This window comes from Hyla sarda, chromosome 13, assembly GCF_029499605.1.
Source record: "Hyla sarda isolate aHylSar1 chromosome 13, aHylSar1.hap1, whole genome shotgun sequence".
Classification (NCBI taxonomy): domain Eukaryota; kingdom Metazoa; phylum Chordata; class Amphibia; order Anura; family Hylidae; genus Hyla; species Hyla sarda.
Genome location: NC_079201.1, coordinates 33,873,395 through 33,889,222, shown reverse-complemented (window position 1 = coordinate 33,889,222; position 15,828 = coordinate 33,873,395). Strand labels below are relative to the sequence as shown.

The 15,828-nt window shown below is 43.4% G+C and overlaps 1 protein-coding gene across 2 annotated transcripts in view; it reads right to left on the bottom strand.

Annotated features, from left to right (window-relative positions):
- The window catches only part of WBP2 (WW domain binding protein 2), a 52,118-nt gene that overhangs the window by 17,779 nt on the left and 18,511 nt on the right, over nucleotides 1-15,828 (bottom strand). For both annotated transcript variants that reach the window (XM_056549440.1, XM_056549441.1), the window contains 2 exons: nucleotides 2,892-3,027; nucleotides 1,047-1,139 (listed from right to left, as the gene is read on the bottom strand). In XM_056549440.1, coding sequence (XP_056405415.1) covers nucleotides 1,047-1,139; nucleotides 2,892-3,027 — 229 coding nt within the window. The remainder of the gene's footprint in view (nucleotides 1-1,046; nucleotides 1,140-2,891; nucleotides 3,028-15,828) is intronic.

Genomic DNA, 15,828 nt, shown 5'->3' with positions numbered 1-15,828 from the left:
AGACAGAAAACAACAACTCAACTTCAGAAGCTAATAACTATTGGAAGGATTAAGACTTTGTAATAGAAGTAATTTAAAATCTGTTTAGCTTTCCGGAGCCAGTTGATACATAAAAAAAAGTTTTGGCCTGGAATACCCCTTTAAACAGATCTGTAAATTACTTCTATTAAAAATTTTTAATCCTTCCAGTACTTATTAGCTGCTGAATACTACAGAGGAAATTCTTTACTTTTTGGAACACAGAGCTCTCTGCTGACATCATGACCACAGTGCTCTCTGCTGACACCTCTGTCCATAGTAGAAGAAAATCCCCATAGAAAACATATGCTGCTCTGGACAGTTCCTAAAATGGACAGAGGTGTCAGCAGAGAACACTGTGGTCATGATGTCAGCAGATAGCTCTGTGTTCCAAAAAGTAAAGAATTTCCTCTGTAGTATTCAGCAGCTAATAAGTACTGGAAAGATTAAGATTTTTTAATAGAAGTAATTTACAAATCTAAATATAATAGGAGCACGCGCTAGGAAATAGCTGAGAATCTTGTCATTCTTCTCAGCTATTTCCCAGCGCGTGCTCCTATTATATTTATATTTTATTACTAATTTTTGTACGCCGTACAGGAAAATGTACTGGAGTAAACGCAGCAGGGTGTAGTAGCCCACAGTCTCCACCAGCGCGAGTGATATATTTATTATAATTTACAAATCTGTTTAACTTTCAGGCACCAGTTGATTTAAAAAAAAAAAAAAAGGGGGAGTGTAGTAGTCACACACACACATGACATAACTAAAAACTCTCATTGTAATGTTTGATTCTGGACAGCAGGTTGTTGGATTGACACATAAGAATATCGGTATCGTTGCTCCTTTTCATTTGCAATAAAGTTGCTAGAAAAAATATGCACATATAGTAACTGTAAAAACCACCCCAGTAAAGTGTAATCCATGCTGCCAGTAGCTGCCTGTTACTACGCATGTATGAAAATACAATTCTTCAATCATATTCTAGGTGCGTGTCATGCGTTATGATTTACATATGTTCCACTTACCTTGTGAAGCCATTTGTAGCATGTGTTGACCAAACTCAATAGCTCCCCCAGCAGGAAAAATGAGTTTGAATGTGGCAGAGCCTTCCCAGCCACCTGTAGAAGAAGGACAGGAATGACTCAGTACATAATCTTGACACCTCCATGTAAATAAAATCAGTGTACTGTACTGGCAGAATCCCATGAGCCTAATGTAGATTTTGGCTGAACATAAAGGAGATACAACACCCACAGGCACATGTGTATTACCACTTAACCACACTTTTAATAAGTTGTTATTCAAATATTATTGAAAGGCAAAGACAATGTTGGATGAATATAGCCAAAGTTGCATTGTAAGAGCAGGCATCGTACTGGGCGGAGTCATAGTTTATAAACTATATAAATGTAAATCTGTTATAATACTGGTGGACAATGAGCTCAACTTTAGTTATCAGTGCCAGGCAGCAGCTGCCAAGGCTAATAAAGTCATGGGATGTATCAAGAGAGGCATAGAGGCTTGTGATAAGATCATAGTTTTGCCTCTGTATAAACCATTAGTCAGACCACATATGGAGTATTGTGTCCAATTTTGGGCACCTGTATATAAGAAGGACATGGCCGAACTGGAGAGGGTTCAGAGGAGGGGAACAAAGATAATTGATGGTATGGGAGGATTACAGGATCAAGAAAAGACGTCTTAGGGGCAATTTGATCACAATGTACAAATATATGAATGGACAAAGCTTGTGGTCTTTATACATATCGTGAGAGTATAGAAAAACTTTAGGTCAATGGAGTAGCTGCTGGTATTGCCTGCTATCCCCATGAGACTGCTATGCGATTACTTGTTTTACATAAAGCACTGCGCTCACTGAAGAATATTGGTGTCCATTTTGGTGATAGACGCTAAAAGCCCAATAGAGCTGGGATATGCTCTTCTATGGTTAAAGGGGTACTCCGCTGCTCAGCGTTTGGAACAAACTGTTCCGAACATTGGAGTCGGGAGTTCTTGATGTCATAGCCCCGTCCCCTCATGGCGTCATAGCCCCACCCCCTCATTGCATCACGCCCCGCCCCCTCAATGCAAGTCTATGGGAGGGGGCGTGACAGCCGTCACGCCCCCTCCCATAGACTTGCATTGAGGGAGCAGGGCGTGACGCCACGAGGGGGCGGGGCTATGACATCACAAGCTCCCACCTCCAGCGTTCACAACAGTCTGTTCCAAACGCTGAGCAGCGGAGTACTCCTTTAACAATGGGACTTCAAATTGGGACTCTGTCTGATATACAATGTTTAACATGCAATATTAGAGCATGTAAGAGTCCCCTTACTTCAATTTGAAGTCCCATTGTTAAAGGGGTACTCAGCTGCTCAGCATTTGGAACAGACTGATGTGAACGCTGGAGCTTGTGACGTCATAGCCCCACCCCCCATGGCGTCATAACCCCATCCCCTCATGGCGTCACACCCCGCCCCCTCAATGCAAGTCTATGGGAGGGGCCGTGACAGCCGTCACGCCCCCTCCCATAGACTTGCATTGAGGGAGCGGGGCGTGACGCCATGAGGGGGCAGGGCTATGACGTCACAAGCTCCCGCCTCCAGCGTTCCAAACGCTGAGCAGCGGAGTACCCCTTTAACAATGGGACTTCAAATTGAAGTAAGGGGACTCTTACATGCTCTGTAAAACATTGTATATCAGACAATCACTTTAATTCAGTTCAAAATTATCATGTATGTACAAAAGGCACACGGACAGTATTCCTGTGTAGAGAGTATTCATATTTTGTGGTCAAAAATACAGTTGGTATGGTTGAAAACATACTCTAAACTGCAGGACTGGAGTAATAAAGAATCCATGCATCTTACCTCCTGGCTCTGCTCTCACTGTTCCCTTGATAAAATTGGCCCCAAACACAGGCTGCTTGATTTCACAATCTTTCATCATATAGAATGGTAACATGAATGACTGCATTGGGTCACTTCCTTTGGATGAAAATATCACCTGCCGGTTTAATGGTAATTTTATATTAGCAAGCTTTCCAACTGGTTTAAGTTTTGAAAAACATGAATACACTAGATTATGGAAAATATTATAACATAGCAAATTATTCAAAATATACCTCAGCCACCGTAATGGACATGCTAAGGAAACGAGGATTAATATTTATGGAGGAGGCGGAGTTATGGGCCAAAGGGGGCTGGGTTATTGCTGAAGCGGCCAGGACAATACATCGCTTATACAGCAGCAGCCGTCTCAATTGCAGTTAAGAAGTAAACATCACATTAGCAACCAGATGAATATCTCCTGAATGGCTGCACCGGTAAGCGTTAGAAATAAGGTCACCTGCACTGTACCTATCTATATATTAATTTGTTAGTGCGGGTGACCCTGCAGTCAGTTTCCCTTTAAAGTGTGACTGTAATTTCATTAAACTTTTGACATGTTGCTCAAATCCAACCCTTTCACTGCACAAGTCTATGGAGTGAAAAAGGTTGGAATCTGCCGGCCGACCAAGGAGTCGAGGGTGCTGTTGCGCACTTCACCATCTTATCACTGAATGCAGCAGGTCTCAGGAGTGAGAACTAGTGCAATCTAAACTTTAAAAGGTACACTTAAAATAGTGCCATTTTTGGGAGGGTTGTTCCAATTTCATTTTTTTTTGTAAGGTGTTTTTAATCAATATTTTAGCAAGAAAAAAATTACAACACAATGAACAGGTAATGGAGAACAATTCCCAGGTAATATAGCAACTAGGGAGAGATAAGTTAAGTATCAAATGGTTATTAAATTTGATCAGACATTAATCCCCTAACCTGTGGATACATTTTATTTAAAGCGGTACTCTGGAGGAAAACAAAATTTAAAAAATATCAACTGGTGCCAAAAAGTTAAACAGATTTGTAAATGACTTCTATTTAAAAATCTTAATCCTTCCAGTACTTATCAGCTGTTGAATGCTCCACAGGAAGTTGTGTTGTTCTGTTTGACCACAGTGCTCTCTGCTGACACCTCTGTCCATATCAGGAACTGTCCAGAGCAGGAGCAAATCCCCATAGCAAATCTCTCCTGCCAGTTCCTGATACGGACAGAGGTGTCAGCAGAGAGCACTGTGGTCAGACAGAAAAGAACTATACAACTTCCTCTGTAGTATAAAGCAGCTGATAAGTACTGGAAGAATTAATATTATTAAATAGAAGTAACTTAAAAATCTGTATTACTTTCTGGCACCAGTTGATAAGAAAAAAAAATGTCACCGGAGTACCCCTTTAAGAAGATAACCCCTTTAAGCACTGGAAGATTTGAAGAGTCACACTGGTGATTACATGGCCAAGTTTCTGTAATGAAACACATAGATGGAGCTGTGTTGGAATATAACAAATGGCACTGTAGGACTAGTGATGGTGAGTGTGCATGATATGGGCAAAAAAAACACCAAAAACCCAGAGTGCTTCTAGAGTACCTGTCACTAAATAAACTTTTCTAAACTAACTCAGGCTATGTTTCCTAACTACACCTTGCGCGCACACCCCCCCTTACATTTTTTTTTAAGAGCTCTTCTTGCACAGTGTGAGCTGCCGGCAGAAGGTGCGGGCGTGCCCCAGAAGGCGCTACATTACTGAAGACTGCTGGGGGGGACTGCTTGCGCCCTCACTTCGCCGAGGAGGAGTAGCGAAATAAGAAGCTGCAGGCTGGTTCACTACACTGGCCGGGAGAAGGTGAGACTGCTCTGTCACCTGTCCCCAGCCTGCGGCTACTGACGGCTGTCATCCTCGTTGCCTCCAGCCACACAGCCCCGCTGTCCACTCGTTGTGCCCATGGCTGTGAGCCAAAAGCAGGGGTCACAGCCGCAGGGACTGTCAGCTAACAGCATGGCTGACAGCCACGGCGGAGTGCAGGGCTGACAGCTGTGAGAGTGGAGCTGTGTGGCTGAAGGCAGCGGGGATGAAAGATCTCCCTTTACTTTTGGTCTGTGCGAGTGAGGTAGCGGGGCTTGCGAGTGAGGCAGCCGTGGTGACTCTCCCCCACAACCAATAGCTGCGGGCACAGCTCTCGCTCCTCTGATTGACAGGCAGGGAGCAGCGCTGTGCTCGTCACGTGTCTCGGCTGCAGTCTGAGATTTGCCTGGCCTGGCATGAGTCCGAAATCTATGCGGTCGGGACATGTACGTAGACCCCTAGTGGTGACTTTTTCAAACAGTAAATACAGTTAGAAATAAAAAAATTTTTTAATTACATTCAATTAGGAAGTTGTTTGCCCTACATTAATATACACCATATACTGTATAAAAAGTTTTTTTGATGACAGGTACTCTTTAACCATGCGAGGGATCCAACATATCTTGTATCAAGCTTGCAAAACCATTGCTTCCTTGGACCCACCCACCTAGAATGAATGTGGTCATTAGGTTAAAAAGGGGAACATATTTGAAAAAGGAAGTGTCACAAGAAAAAAAAGAAAAAGAAGAAAACTTGGTTGGGGTCATGTCATGGCTTAATACTCCTGGGTACCAGTAGTGCTATGCTTTTACAACTCTGTAGAAACCCCGTCCAGTTATTCCTTAATGCTATGTTATGCTAGTCATCTATTGTTCCTACACCACCATTGGATTGACACCTTGTTGATGTATATTGTAGCAGATTTATCAAAGCCTGTGTGGAGGAAAAGTGGTGCAGTTGCCCATAGCAACCAATCAGATTGCTTCTTTTATTTTTTTTAAAAAAGGCCTCTGAAAAATTAAAGAAGCGATCTGCACCACTTTTTCTCCATGCAGGTTTTGATAAATCTCCCCCAGTGTGTCTTCACCACGATATGTTCTGTATGCTCGATTACTGTATGGGCCAGGCATAGGTGCTATGTGTATTCTTGCATACTTGTTTTGCTTGCATTTTGCTAAGCACCGTCTTGATACCACTGCACATTGACTATTCATGTGTGTTAATTATTCATATAGACACACACAGCTGTTTTTTCATGTTTATAATTTCGTTCTTTAATGTTAGAAACATAGTAACATAGTTCATAAGGTTGAAAAAAGACCAGAGTCCATCAAGTTCAACCTATAACCATAATGAGTTCATCCAGAGGAAGGCAAAAAAACATTCATACTAGAGGTAAAAATTCCTTCCCGACTTCAAATATGGCAGTCAGAATAAATCCTTGGATCAACGTTCTGTCCCTATAAATCTTGTATACATAATGAGCAGAGTTCACCATGACCACCTCCTCAGGCAGAGAAATCCACAGTCTCACTGCTCTTACAGTAAAGAACCCTCGTCTGTGCTGGTGTAGAAACCTTCTTTCCTCTAAACGAAGAGGATGCCCCCTTGTTATAGATAAAGTCCTGGGTATAAATAGGTCATGGGAGAGATCTCTGTACTGCCCCCTGATATATTTATACATAGCTATTAGGTCGCCCCTAAGCCTTCTTTTTTGTAAACTAAATAACCCTAATTCTGATAATCTTTCTGGGTACTATAGTCCTCTCAATTCCCCATATTACCCTGGTTGCCTGTCTTTGAACCCTCTCCAGCTCCACTATATCTTTCTTGTACACTGGTGCCCAGTACTGTACACAGTATTCTATGTGTGGTCTGACTAGTGATTTGTACAGCGGTAGAATTATTTCCTTGTTGTGGGCATCTATGCCCCTATTGATGCACTAGAGCTGAGCGGTATGACCAAAAATGTGTATCACAGTATTTTTGTAAGTTATGGCAGTTCCAGGGTATTTCCCCCCCATCATGTGACCCCAGGGCGCTGCTTCTCTATCCCCCCACCCCTGGTTTATCAGCCCAGCACTGCGCTGTCCCCCACATCGGGGAACTAATCCTGTTACCCGCAAGCACCGCTCTCCTTGTCCTCCTGTGAGTTGCGGGCCGCTGGTGCTGGAAATCTGTACTGTACTACATATTCCTGTGCCCGGGCTGCATAAATAAACTTTAACTCACCTTCCTACGATCCAAAAACTACAAAATGACCCAAAAAGGGGGCTATGAGGCCAAAACAATATAATTAACCAAACCCCAAGGCCGTAGCCTGGGGTGCAAACACCTCAATTTACTCCCCCCTAAAACATAACTTTTAATAGTATATATCTAAAAAGTGACAAATCCAGAAAGTGATAATTAAAAATACAATGTCACATGGGAAAATAGTAGTTATTGGGGCAACATGGCTCCAGTGTACAGGGCTCTGCAGAAGCCCAAACTTCCCAATTGTGATACTAATTAAAACACAAAATTGCCGCCTCTACATGTTTCGCCGTCACACGGCGTTCTCAAGAGGCAATATGTGGCAACCTTCCTATGATCCCCCGTTGCTCCATTAACGGCTTCACGCTGGGGATGGGAACGTCACAGAGCTGTCAGCCTATCAACGGCCGCAGCGATGTCCCGCCTCGGTCAGTGATAGGCTGAGTGCACTGTCATGTAAGGAGCCGGCTGGCTCCTTACATGACAGTGTGCTCAGCCTATCACGACCAAGGCGGGACATCACTGCAGCCGGTGATAGGCTGATGGCTCTGTGACGTTACAGTACAGACTTCCAGCTCCGGCGGCCCGCAACTCACAGGAGGACGAAGAGAGCGGCGCTTGGGGGTGACATGATTAGTTCCCCGATGCGGGGGACAGTGCAGTGCTGGGCTAATAATTCATTGGGGGGGGGGGAGGGAAGAGAAGCAGAACAGCGGGTCACATATGGTCAGTTCCCCAATGTGGGGACAGCGTGCTGCGGCTGATAATTCATTCATTCAGGGGGGGGGGGGGGGGGGGACAGGCCCCACCGGTATTGCGGTATGTGAAAAATTCATATCGTACAGGAAAAAAAATTTGGTAGTCGGTATGAACCGGTATACCGCCCAGCACTATGATGCAGCCCATGATTTTATTTGCCTTGGCAGCAGCTGCCTGACACTGGTCACTACAGCTAAATTTACTGTTAACTAAGACCCCAAAGTCCTTTTCCATGTCGGTCATCCCAAGTGTTCTCCCATTTAATACATAATCTCATCCCGGATTTTTCCTCCCCATGTGCATTACCTTACATTTATCAGTGTTGAACCTCATCTGCCACTTCCCAACCCAAACCTCCAACCTATCCAGATCCATTTGGAACAGTGCACTGTCCTCTATAGTGTTTACCGCTTTACAGAGCTTAGTATCATCTGCAAAGATTGCTACTTTACTATTTTACCCCTCTACAAGGTCATTAAAGGGGTACTCCCCTGGAAAAAAATAATTTTTAAATCAACTGGTGCCAGAAAGTTAAACAGATTTGTAAATTACTTCTATTTAAAAATCTTAACTCTTCCAGTACTTATGATCTGCTGTATGTCCCCCAGGAAGTTCTTATCTTTTTGAATTTCCTTTCTGTTTGACCACAATGCTCTCTGCTGACACCTCTTTTTATTTTAGGAACTGTCCGGAGCAGGAGAGGTTTGCTTGTACTCTGGACACTTACTAAAATGGACAGAGGTGTCCGCAGAGAGCACTGTGGTCAGACAGAAAGGAAATTCAAAAAGAAAAGAACTTGGGGTCCAGAGACCCATTGCCCCATTGCCTCCCCCATCCCTGGTTTTTCTGACCCCGCAGAAGCCCCCAGGAAAGGCAGGGGGAGAGGCTGTCGCTGCCCGCTTCTCTCCCCCTGCCTTTCCTGGGGTCTAGAGCCCCGCTGCCGACGCTTCTCTCCCCCTGGCTATCGGCGCTGCTGCCCCTTCTCTCCCCCTGGCTATCGGCACCACTGCCCCATTGCCGGCGCCGCTGGCCCATTGCCTCCCCCATCCCTGGTTTTATAATTACCTGTTGCCGGGGTCGGGTCCGCCCCGCTTCTGGCTCCGGTGTCGCAGATCTGCAACGTGGATCGTCAGCCGCAGAGGGACGCATCATGCTTATGGCATTCTGATCTAGGTGGTATTGTTATCGGAATATCTTACCTATAAGAATTTGGAGGGTCCTATAGGATCCCAGTGGTCGGATAATTGTGGTCCGGGATTATTTATAACAAAGGAGCTATTATTACCATTGCCATCTTTTCAGGGGGTTATTTGTCAAGTCTTTTTTGGAGGAGCCCTTATATTAGGGTCCTTGCTTTATCAGCGACCCTAGTCCTACCTTTTAACCACCTAGAGGTTATTGCATCAGCCGGAGGACATTCAAATGAAGCCACAAACAAGCTGTTTAAACATTTGTCTGCATTTATGTGCTTTGTACTGTATACATGTTTGCTCGAATGTGCTACAAATGCTTATAGTCTGAACTCCCCTTTTTTTGTACTAAGTTGTGCCATTGTTCACGACTCATACACTATCTAAAAAAAATTTCTCTATATCTTTGTGCTTTTTATGTATACTTTTATACTGTTGTTGTCATCCCCTGATGAACCGTTGTATACCATAAGATACACGGGGAAATGCGTTGGGATATACAGGTGTTCATCATAGGAGAACTTTTAATTTTTTTGTGTGGTTATATATTTTCTTTATACTATTGTATTTGGGTGTTTTTTTAATGAGGAATTAATACATTTATACATTTTAGCTACATGGTTTAGAGTTATTTTGGTTTCACATGAATAGCAGCAATATCCCTTCCCCTTATCCCCTTACACCCTTTACTTCAATTCCCTGGTTGGACTTGATGGATGTATGTCTTTTTTCAACCATACTAACCATGTAACTATGTAAGGTGGAGGAGACAATTCAAAATGTCCATTATTTACACTAACAGGTTATTGTAGCGCCCCCCCCCAACATTTGTAACCAAATTTCTCTTGAGTAAGGAGATACCTAATATGTGGATATATAATATGTGACAATGGGCTTTTGGAGAGCAAATTTTGCTGAAATGGTTTTTGGGGGCATGTCGCATTTAGGAAGCCCCCATGATGCCAGAACAGCAAAAAATAAACCAAAAAAATCCCACATGGCACACTATTTTGGAAACTACACCCCTCAAGGAATGTAAGAAGGGGTACAGTGCACCTTAACACCTCATAGGTGATTGACAAACTTTCATTAAAGTGAGACGTGAAAATGAAAAATTTTATTTTTTTACCCCAAATTTTTCATTACAAGGTTTAATAGGAGAAAAAGACCCCCAAATTTTTAACACTATTTCAGTGTTCAGTGGCAGTCGGGGGCCATGTGCATTTACAAAGCCCCCATGGTGCTAGAACAGTGGAAATCCCACACATGTGTTCCCATTTCGGAACCTACAACCCTCAAGGAATGTAATAAGGGGGGCAGTGAACATTTACATCCCACTGTCGTTTGACAGATCTTTGGAACAGTGGGCTGCGCAAATTAAGAACAACATTTTTCACTTTCACGGACCACTGTTCAAAAAATCTGTCAGACACATGTGGAGTGTAAATGCTCACAGCACCCCTTGTTACATTTCATGAGTGGTGTAGTTTCCAAAATGGGGTAACATGTGGGGTGGTCCACTGTTCTGGTGGCATGGGGGCTTTGTAAACGCACATGGCCTTTAATTCCAGCCAAATTCTCTTTCGAAAAACCACATTTTGCTCCTTCTCTTCTGAGCATTGTAGTACGCCCGCAGAGCACTTTACATCCACATATGGGGTATGTTCTTACTTAGAAGAAATGATGTTACAAATTTAATTTAATTTTTTCTCTGGTTAGCCCTTGTGAAAATGAAAAATGTTGGGTAACAACAGCATTTTAGTGAAACAAAACACATTTTTCATTTTCACGTCCAACTTTAAAGAAAATGTTTCAAAAACCTGTGGGGTGTTGAGGCTTACTGCACCCCTTATTACATTTCTTGAGGGGTTTATTTTAAAAAATTTAGGCTTCAAATATACATGGTGCGCTTTCACTCCTGAGCACTGTTGTGCGCCCACAGAGCACTTTACATCCACATATGGGGTATTTCCGAGGAATTGTGTTACAAATTTTGGGGGTCTTTTTCTCCATTTACCTCTTGTGAACATGAAAAGTATGGGGGCAACACCAGCATGTTAATGTAGCCTCTAACTTTTCCTTTTCATAAAGGGGTAAAAGTAGAGCCCCCCCCCCCCCCCCAAAATTTGTAACACAACTTCTCCCGAGTACGGAAATACCCTATATGTGGCCCTAAACTGTTGCCATGTAATCGCCCCCTGAGCAATGTCACGGGATGCCTGCTGAATGATTTCAGCAGGCATCCCATTCCGATCACCACCCGGGAGCAGCGGTGATCGGAAATACAGAGGGCGTACGGGTACGCCCTTCATCCTCAAGTACTGGGATGCAAGGGCATATCTGTACTGGGACACCCTTTGTCCACAACAGAAGTGGAGCAGGTGTAGTGAAGGACCGCCCACTTCTCCAGATTCCAAAGGACGATTGCAACGGATGTCAGGAGTGACACCCACTGCGAACTGTCTGTTACTGTAGGTACTACAGCTCCCAGCATGGAACAGTCTGTTCCATGCTGGGAGTAATAGTAGTACCTAAATAATGTCGAAAATAAAGTTGAAAAGTAGTAAAAATAAAACACACTTTATAAAACAAATTATTAAAATACATTATTAATAAAAAGTTTCACAAATTTAATTACAAAAATATACACATTTTTAAAATTACATGGCCCTTTCTCCATTTTTTATATTGCCGACTACATTTTCATTTCCCTACCCGCTCAGATAAAATGGTTTGAAAATTAATAAAAATTTGTTCTAAAAAATAAAAATTTCGTTCCTTACAATTTTTTCTATCCCTACTGTATCTTTTATTTATTTTTATTTTTTTTCATGGTAACCTATGAAATTTAATAAAAAATTAATAAAAAAAAGCTAACTCCATATTTTGGATCGCTAAAGTAAAAAAAAAGAATAAAAACCGCCCACAAAGATGCCAATGTTAACACATTGGCATCTTTGTGGGCGTTTTTTATTCTTTTTTTTACTTTAGCGATCCAAAATATGGAGTTAGCTTTTTTTTTAATTAAATTTCATAGGTTACCATGAAAAAAAATTAAAATAAATAAAAGATACAGTAGGGATAGAAAAAAAATGTAAGGAACAAAATTTTTATTTTTTAGAACAAATTTTTATTAATTTTCAAACCATTTTATCTGAGCGGGTAGGGAAATTAAAATGTAGCCGGCAATATAAAAAATGGAGAAAGGGCCATGTAATTTTAAAAATGTGTATATTTTTGTAATTAATTTTGTGAAACTTTTTATTAATAATGTATTTTAATAATTTGTTTCATAAAGTGTGTTTTATTTTTACTACTTTTCAACTTTATTTTTGACATTATTTAGGTACTACTACTACTCCCAGCATGGAACAGACTGTTCCATGCTGGGAGCTGTAGTACCTACAGTAACAGACAGTTCGCAGTGGGTGTCACTCCTGACATCCGTTGCAATCGTCCTTTGGAATCTGGAGAAGTGGACGGTCCTTCACTACACCTGCTGCACTTCTCCAGGCACTGTACTGCGAAGTTCTCTTCACATCAACGATTCATATTTGGCACTGAGAGTTGTGATTGGCTGGATGGTGCCTGGCTGGACTGGCCATTGAGCGATAGAGGCCACAATAAGGGGCCCTGAGCGGAGGAGGAGAGGAGGGGACAAAGAGGTCTGGAGAATTTAGGGGTGTGGGGGACAGATGGGTCTGTAAGATGACAGTACAGGGGTGGGATTCAGCCAAACTGGGTGGCAGTATTATTTTCAGGGGGCATGATGTTCAGTAGGGATATATTTAGGGAGTACGGTGTCTGGCAGGGTTATAATAAATATTGTCTTGATATACAGGATGAGGGTCTTCTGACAAAGTGAAGAGCCAATGAACATCAGACTCTGCAGAGAAGATGTAGCTGGAAGACTTGGCATCTGGACCAGATGAAGAAAGGAAAGACAACAGGAAAGACGTCTCTCAGGTCACTGATAATATTGTCTATTTTTCTGGCTGTCCAAGAGCTGTAGTCACTTGTAAGTTCTGCAGTAATGATGGGTAACCACTCCAACCCATGGCTCTCCAGCTGTTACAAAACTACAACTCCCATAATGCCCAAGGAGCTCCAGACATGTTGAGAGTTGTACCTTTACAACAGCCGGAGAGCCACTCGAACCAAGGTGATTGGTGTGGGTATCCAGTAGTCCTGGTGGCACAGTGTGTGGCACTGTTATAACCAGGAGGAACAGTGTGCGGCACTGTTATATCCTGGTGGTACAGTGTGTGGCACTGTTATATCTAGGAAGCACAGTGTGCAGAACTGTTATATCATGGTGGCACAGTGAACAGCACTGTCATATCCCGGTGGCACAGTGTATGGGATTGTTATATCCTGGTGGCACAGTGTGTGGCACTGTTTTATCCTGGTGGCACAGTGTGCGGCACTGTTATATCCTGCTGGTACAGTGTGCGGCACTGTTATATCCTGGTGGAACAGTGTGCGGCACTGTTATATCCTGGTGGCACAGTGTGCAGCAGTTATATCCTGCTGGCACAGTGTGTGGCAATGTTATATCCTGGTGAAACAGTGCGAGGCACTGTTATATCCAGGAGGCACAGTGTGTAGCACTGTTATATCCTGGTGGCACTGTGTGCGGCACTATTATATCCTGGCGACAGAGTGTGCGGCACTGTTATATCCTCATGGCACAGTGTGCGGCACTATTACATCCTGGCGGCACAGTGTGGTGCACTGTTATATCCTGGTGGCACAGTGTGCGGCACTATTATATCCTGGTGGCACAGTGTGCGGCACTATTATATCCTGGTGGCACAGTGTGGGGCACTGTTATATCCTGGTGGCACAGTGTGCGGCTTTGTTATATCCAGGAGGCACTGTGTGCTGTACTGTTACATCCTGGTGGCACAGTGTGCTGCACTGTTCTATCCTGGTGGCACAGTGTGCATCACTGTTCTATCCAGGGGGGCGGTCGCGGTGCCCAAAATCGTGATTATCGGCCAAACCGATAATCGGTCGATCCCTAATTGTAATACATCAAACATAATATGATATTGAGGCCCTTGAAATGTCACTGCTCACATGGGTGTGTGAGAGCCTTCCTTGCACCGCTGTGAAATTGCTGTTATACGGGCTGCAAGACTAAAGGCTCCGGCTGGAGTGAAATAAATGCACGTTTCAAGCCTCCACTTCACGCACTCACAGTTATGCACACTGTTTTTTAATGTTTGGAGAGAAACTTTCTATTAAAATTATGAAGTAAGCAAGTGCTATTTGTTTCGTGTATTACTCTTTTGAATGCTGGATTAAGTGAGGTGATTGGAGCCCTCAGTATGCAAACGGTTACACCCAGTGGTGCTTGGTTATAATTTGTCTTGTTACTCTATGATTCATGCACTGATTTGCCTGCCTGGCTGGTCCATGGACAACACTCACTTAAATATTCATAACTCTGCCCTAAAGCACCTATATCGGGGGTGTTGTTCAGGAGTGCACTTAGGTTAAAGCAAAAACGCCATCATTTCAGCATCCTCAGAGAGAAGGAGTGATGCACAACCATAAAACATTATCCAGCGCAGCAGGGTGCGCTGGAAAATATCCCTGCTCAGATCGGGACTCGTGGCTAAAGATCCGGGAGAACAGCTGATGCTGAGCAGTAGATATATGTGGTATTTCTACTGCCCAGCAAGAACTTACAGTGAGCCTGCAACAGCAGCTCACTTAACCCCCTGCTGAGCTGAGAGCTATGCATCAGCCCAGCAAGGAAAGAGTTAACTTACACTGCTGTCTGGGCATGCTGGGAGTTGTAGTTTTGCAACAATTGGATGCTCTCTGTTTGGGAAGACCCTGCAGTATCGGCGCTCTCCTCAGAGCGCCAAAAACGTCCTAAACCATTTTTTGTTTCTTTTTTCTTCTCGTTTCAGATCCGTGTATGCAGCGGATCACGGCGAATTCGGTGGACTACTGCAGATGAACTGGATTTTCTTTTTCTTTTAATAAAATGGCTAAGAGGGCTGTGGGGGAGTGTTTTTTTTAAAAGAAAATAATTTTTTCAATGTGTCGTGTTTCTTTTTAAATTGAATTTTCAGGCTTAGTAGTGGAAGTTGTCTTATTGACGGAATCCATTACTAAGCCGGGGCTTAGCGTTAGCCCCAAAAACATGTAGCGCTAATCCCCCAATTATTACCCCGGTACCCACCACCACAGGGGTGCCGGGAAGAGCCAGTATCAACAGGCCTGGAACATAAAAAATGGTGCTCCTGGGAATAGGTGGTTCCAGGGTGGCATTATTTAGGTTGGGGAGGGCCAGTCACAATGGTCCTCACCCACCCTGGTAATGTCAGGTTGTTGCTGCTTGGTTGGTATCTGGCTAAGAATAAAATAGGGGGAACCCTATGAGTTGTTATTTTTTTTTTTATTTATGACAAAAAAAAAAAAAAAAGGGAATAGGGTTACCCATATTTTTATTATCAGCCAGATACCAACCAAGCAGCAACAGCCTGATGTTACCAGGGTGGGCAAGGACCATTGTTACTGGCCCTCTCCAGCCTAAATAACGCCAACCTGTAACCACCTAGGCCCAGGAGCGCCATTTCTGACACTCCGGGCCTGTTGATACCGGCTCTTCCCTGCACCCCTGTAGTGGTGGGTACTGGGGTAATAATTGGGGGTTAGCGCTACATGTTTTTGGGGCTAACCCTAAGCCCCGGCTAAGTAATGGATTTCGTCAATAAGATGGTGTCACGATCACACCCTATCGGTCCAGCCAAGACACTAGTATCCACTACTAGTCCCAGCAAGTCAAACATTAACCCTTTGAAAAACATGTTTTACCAGAGCTTCCTTCAGAAAGGTGAGCTCCTATATTTAGAGATCAAAGA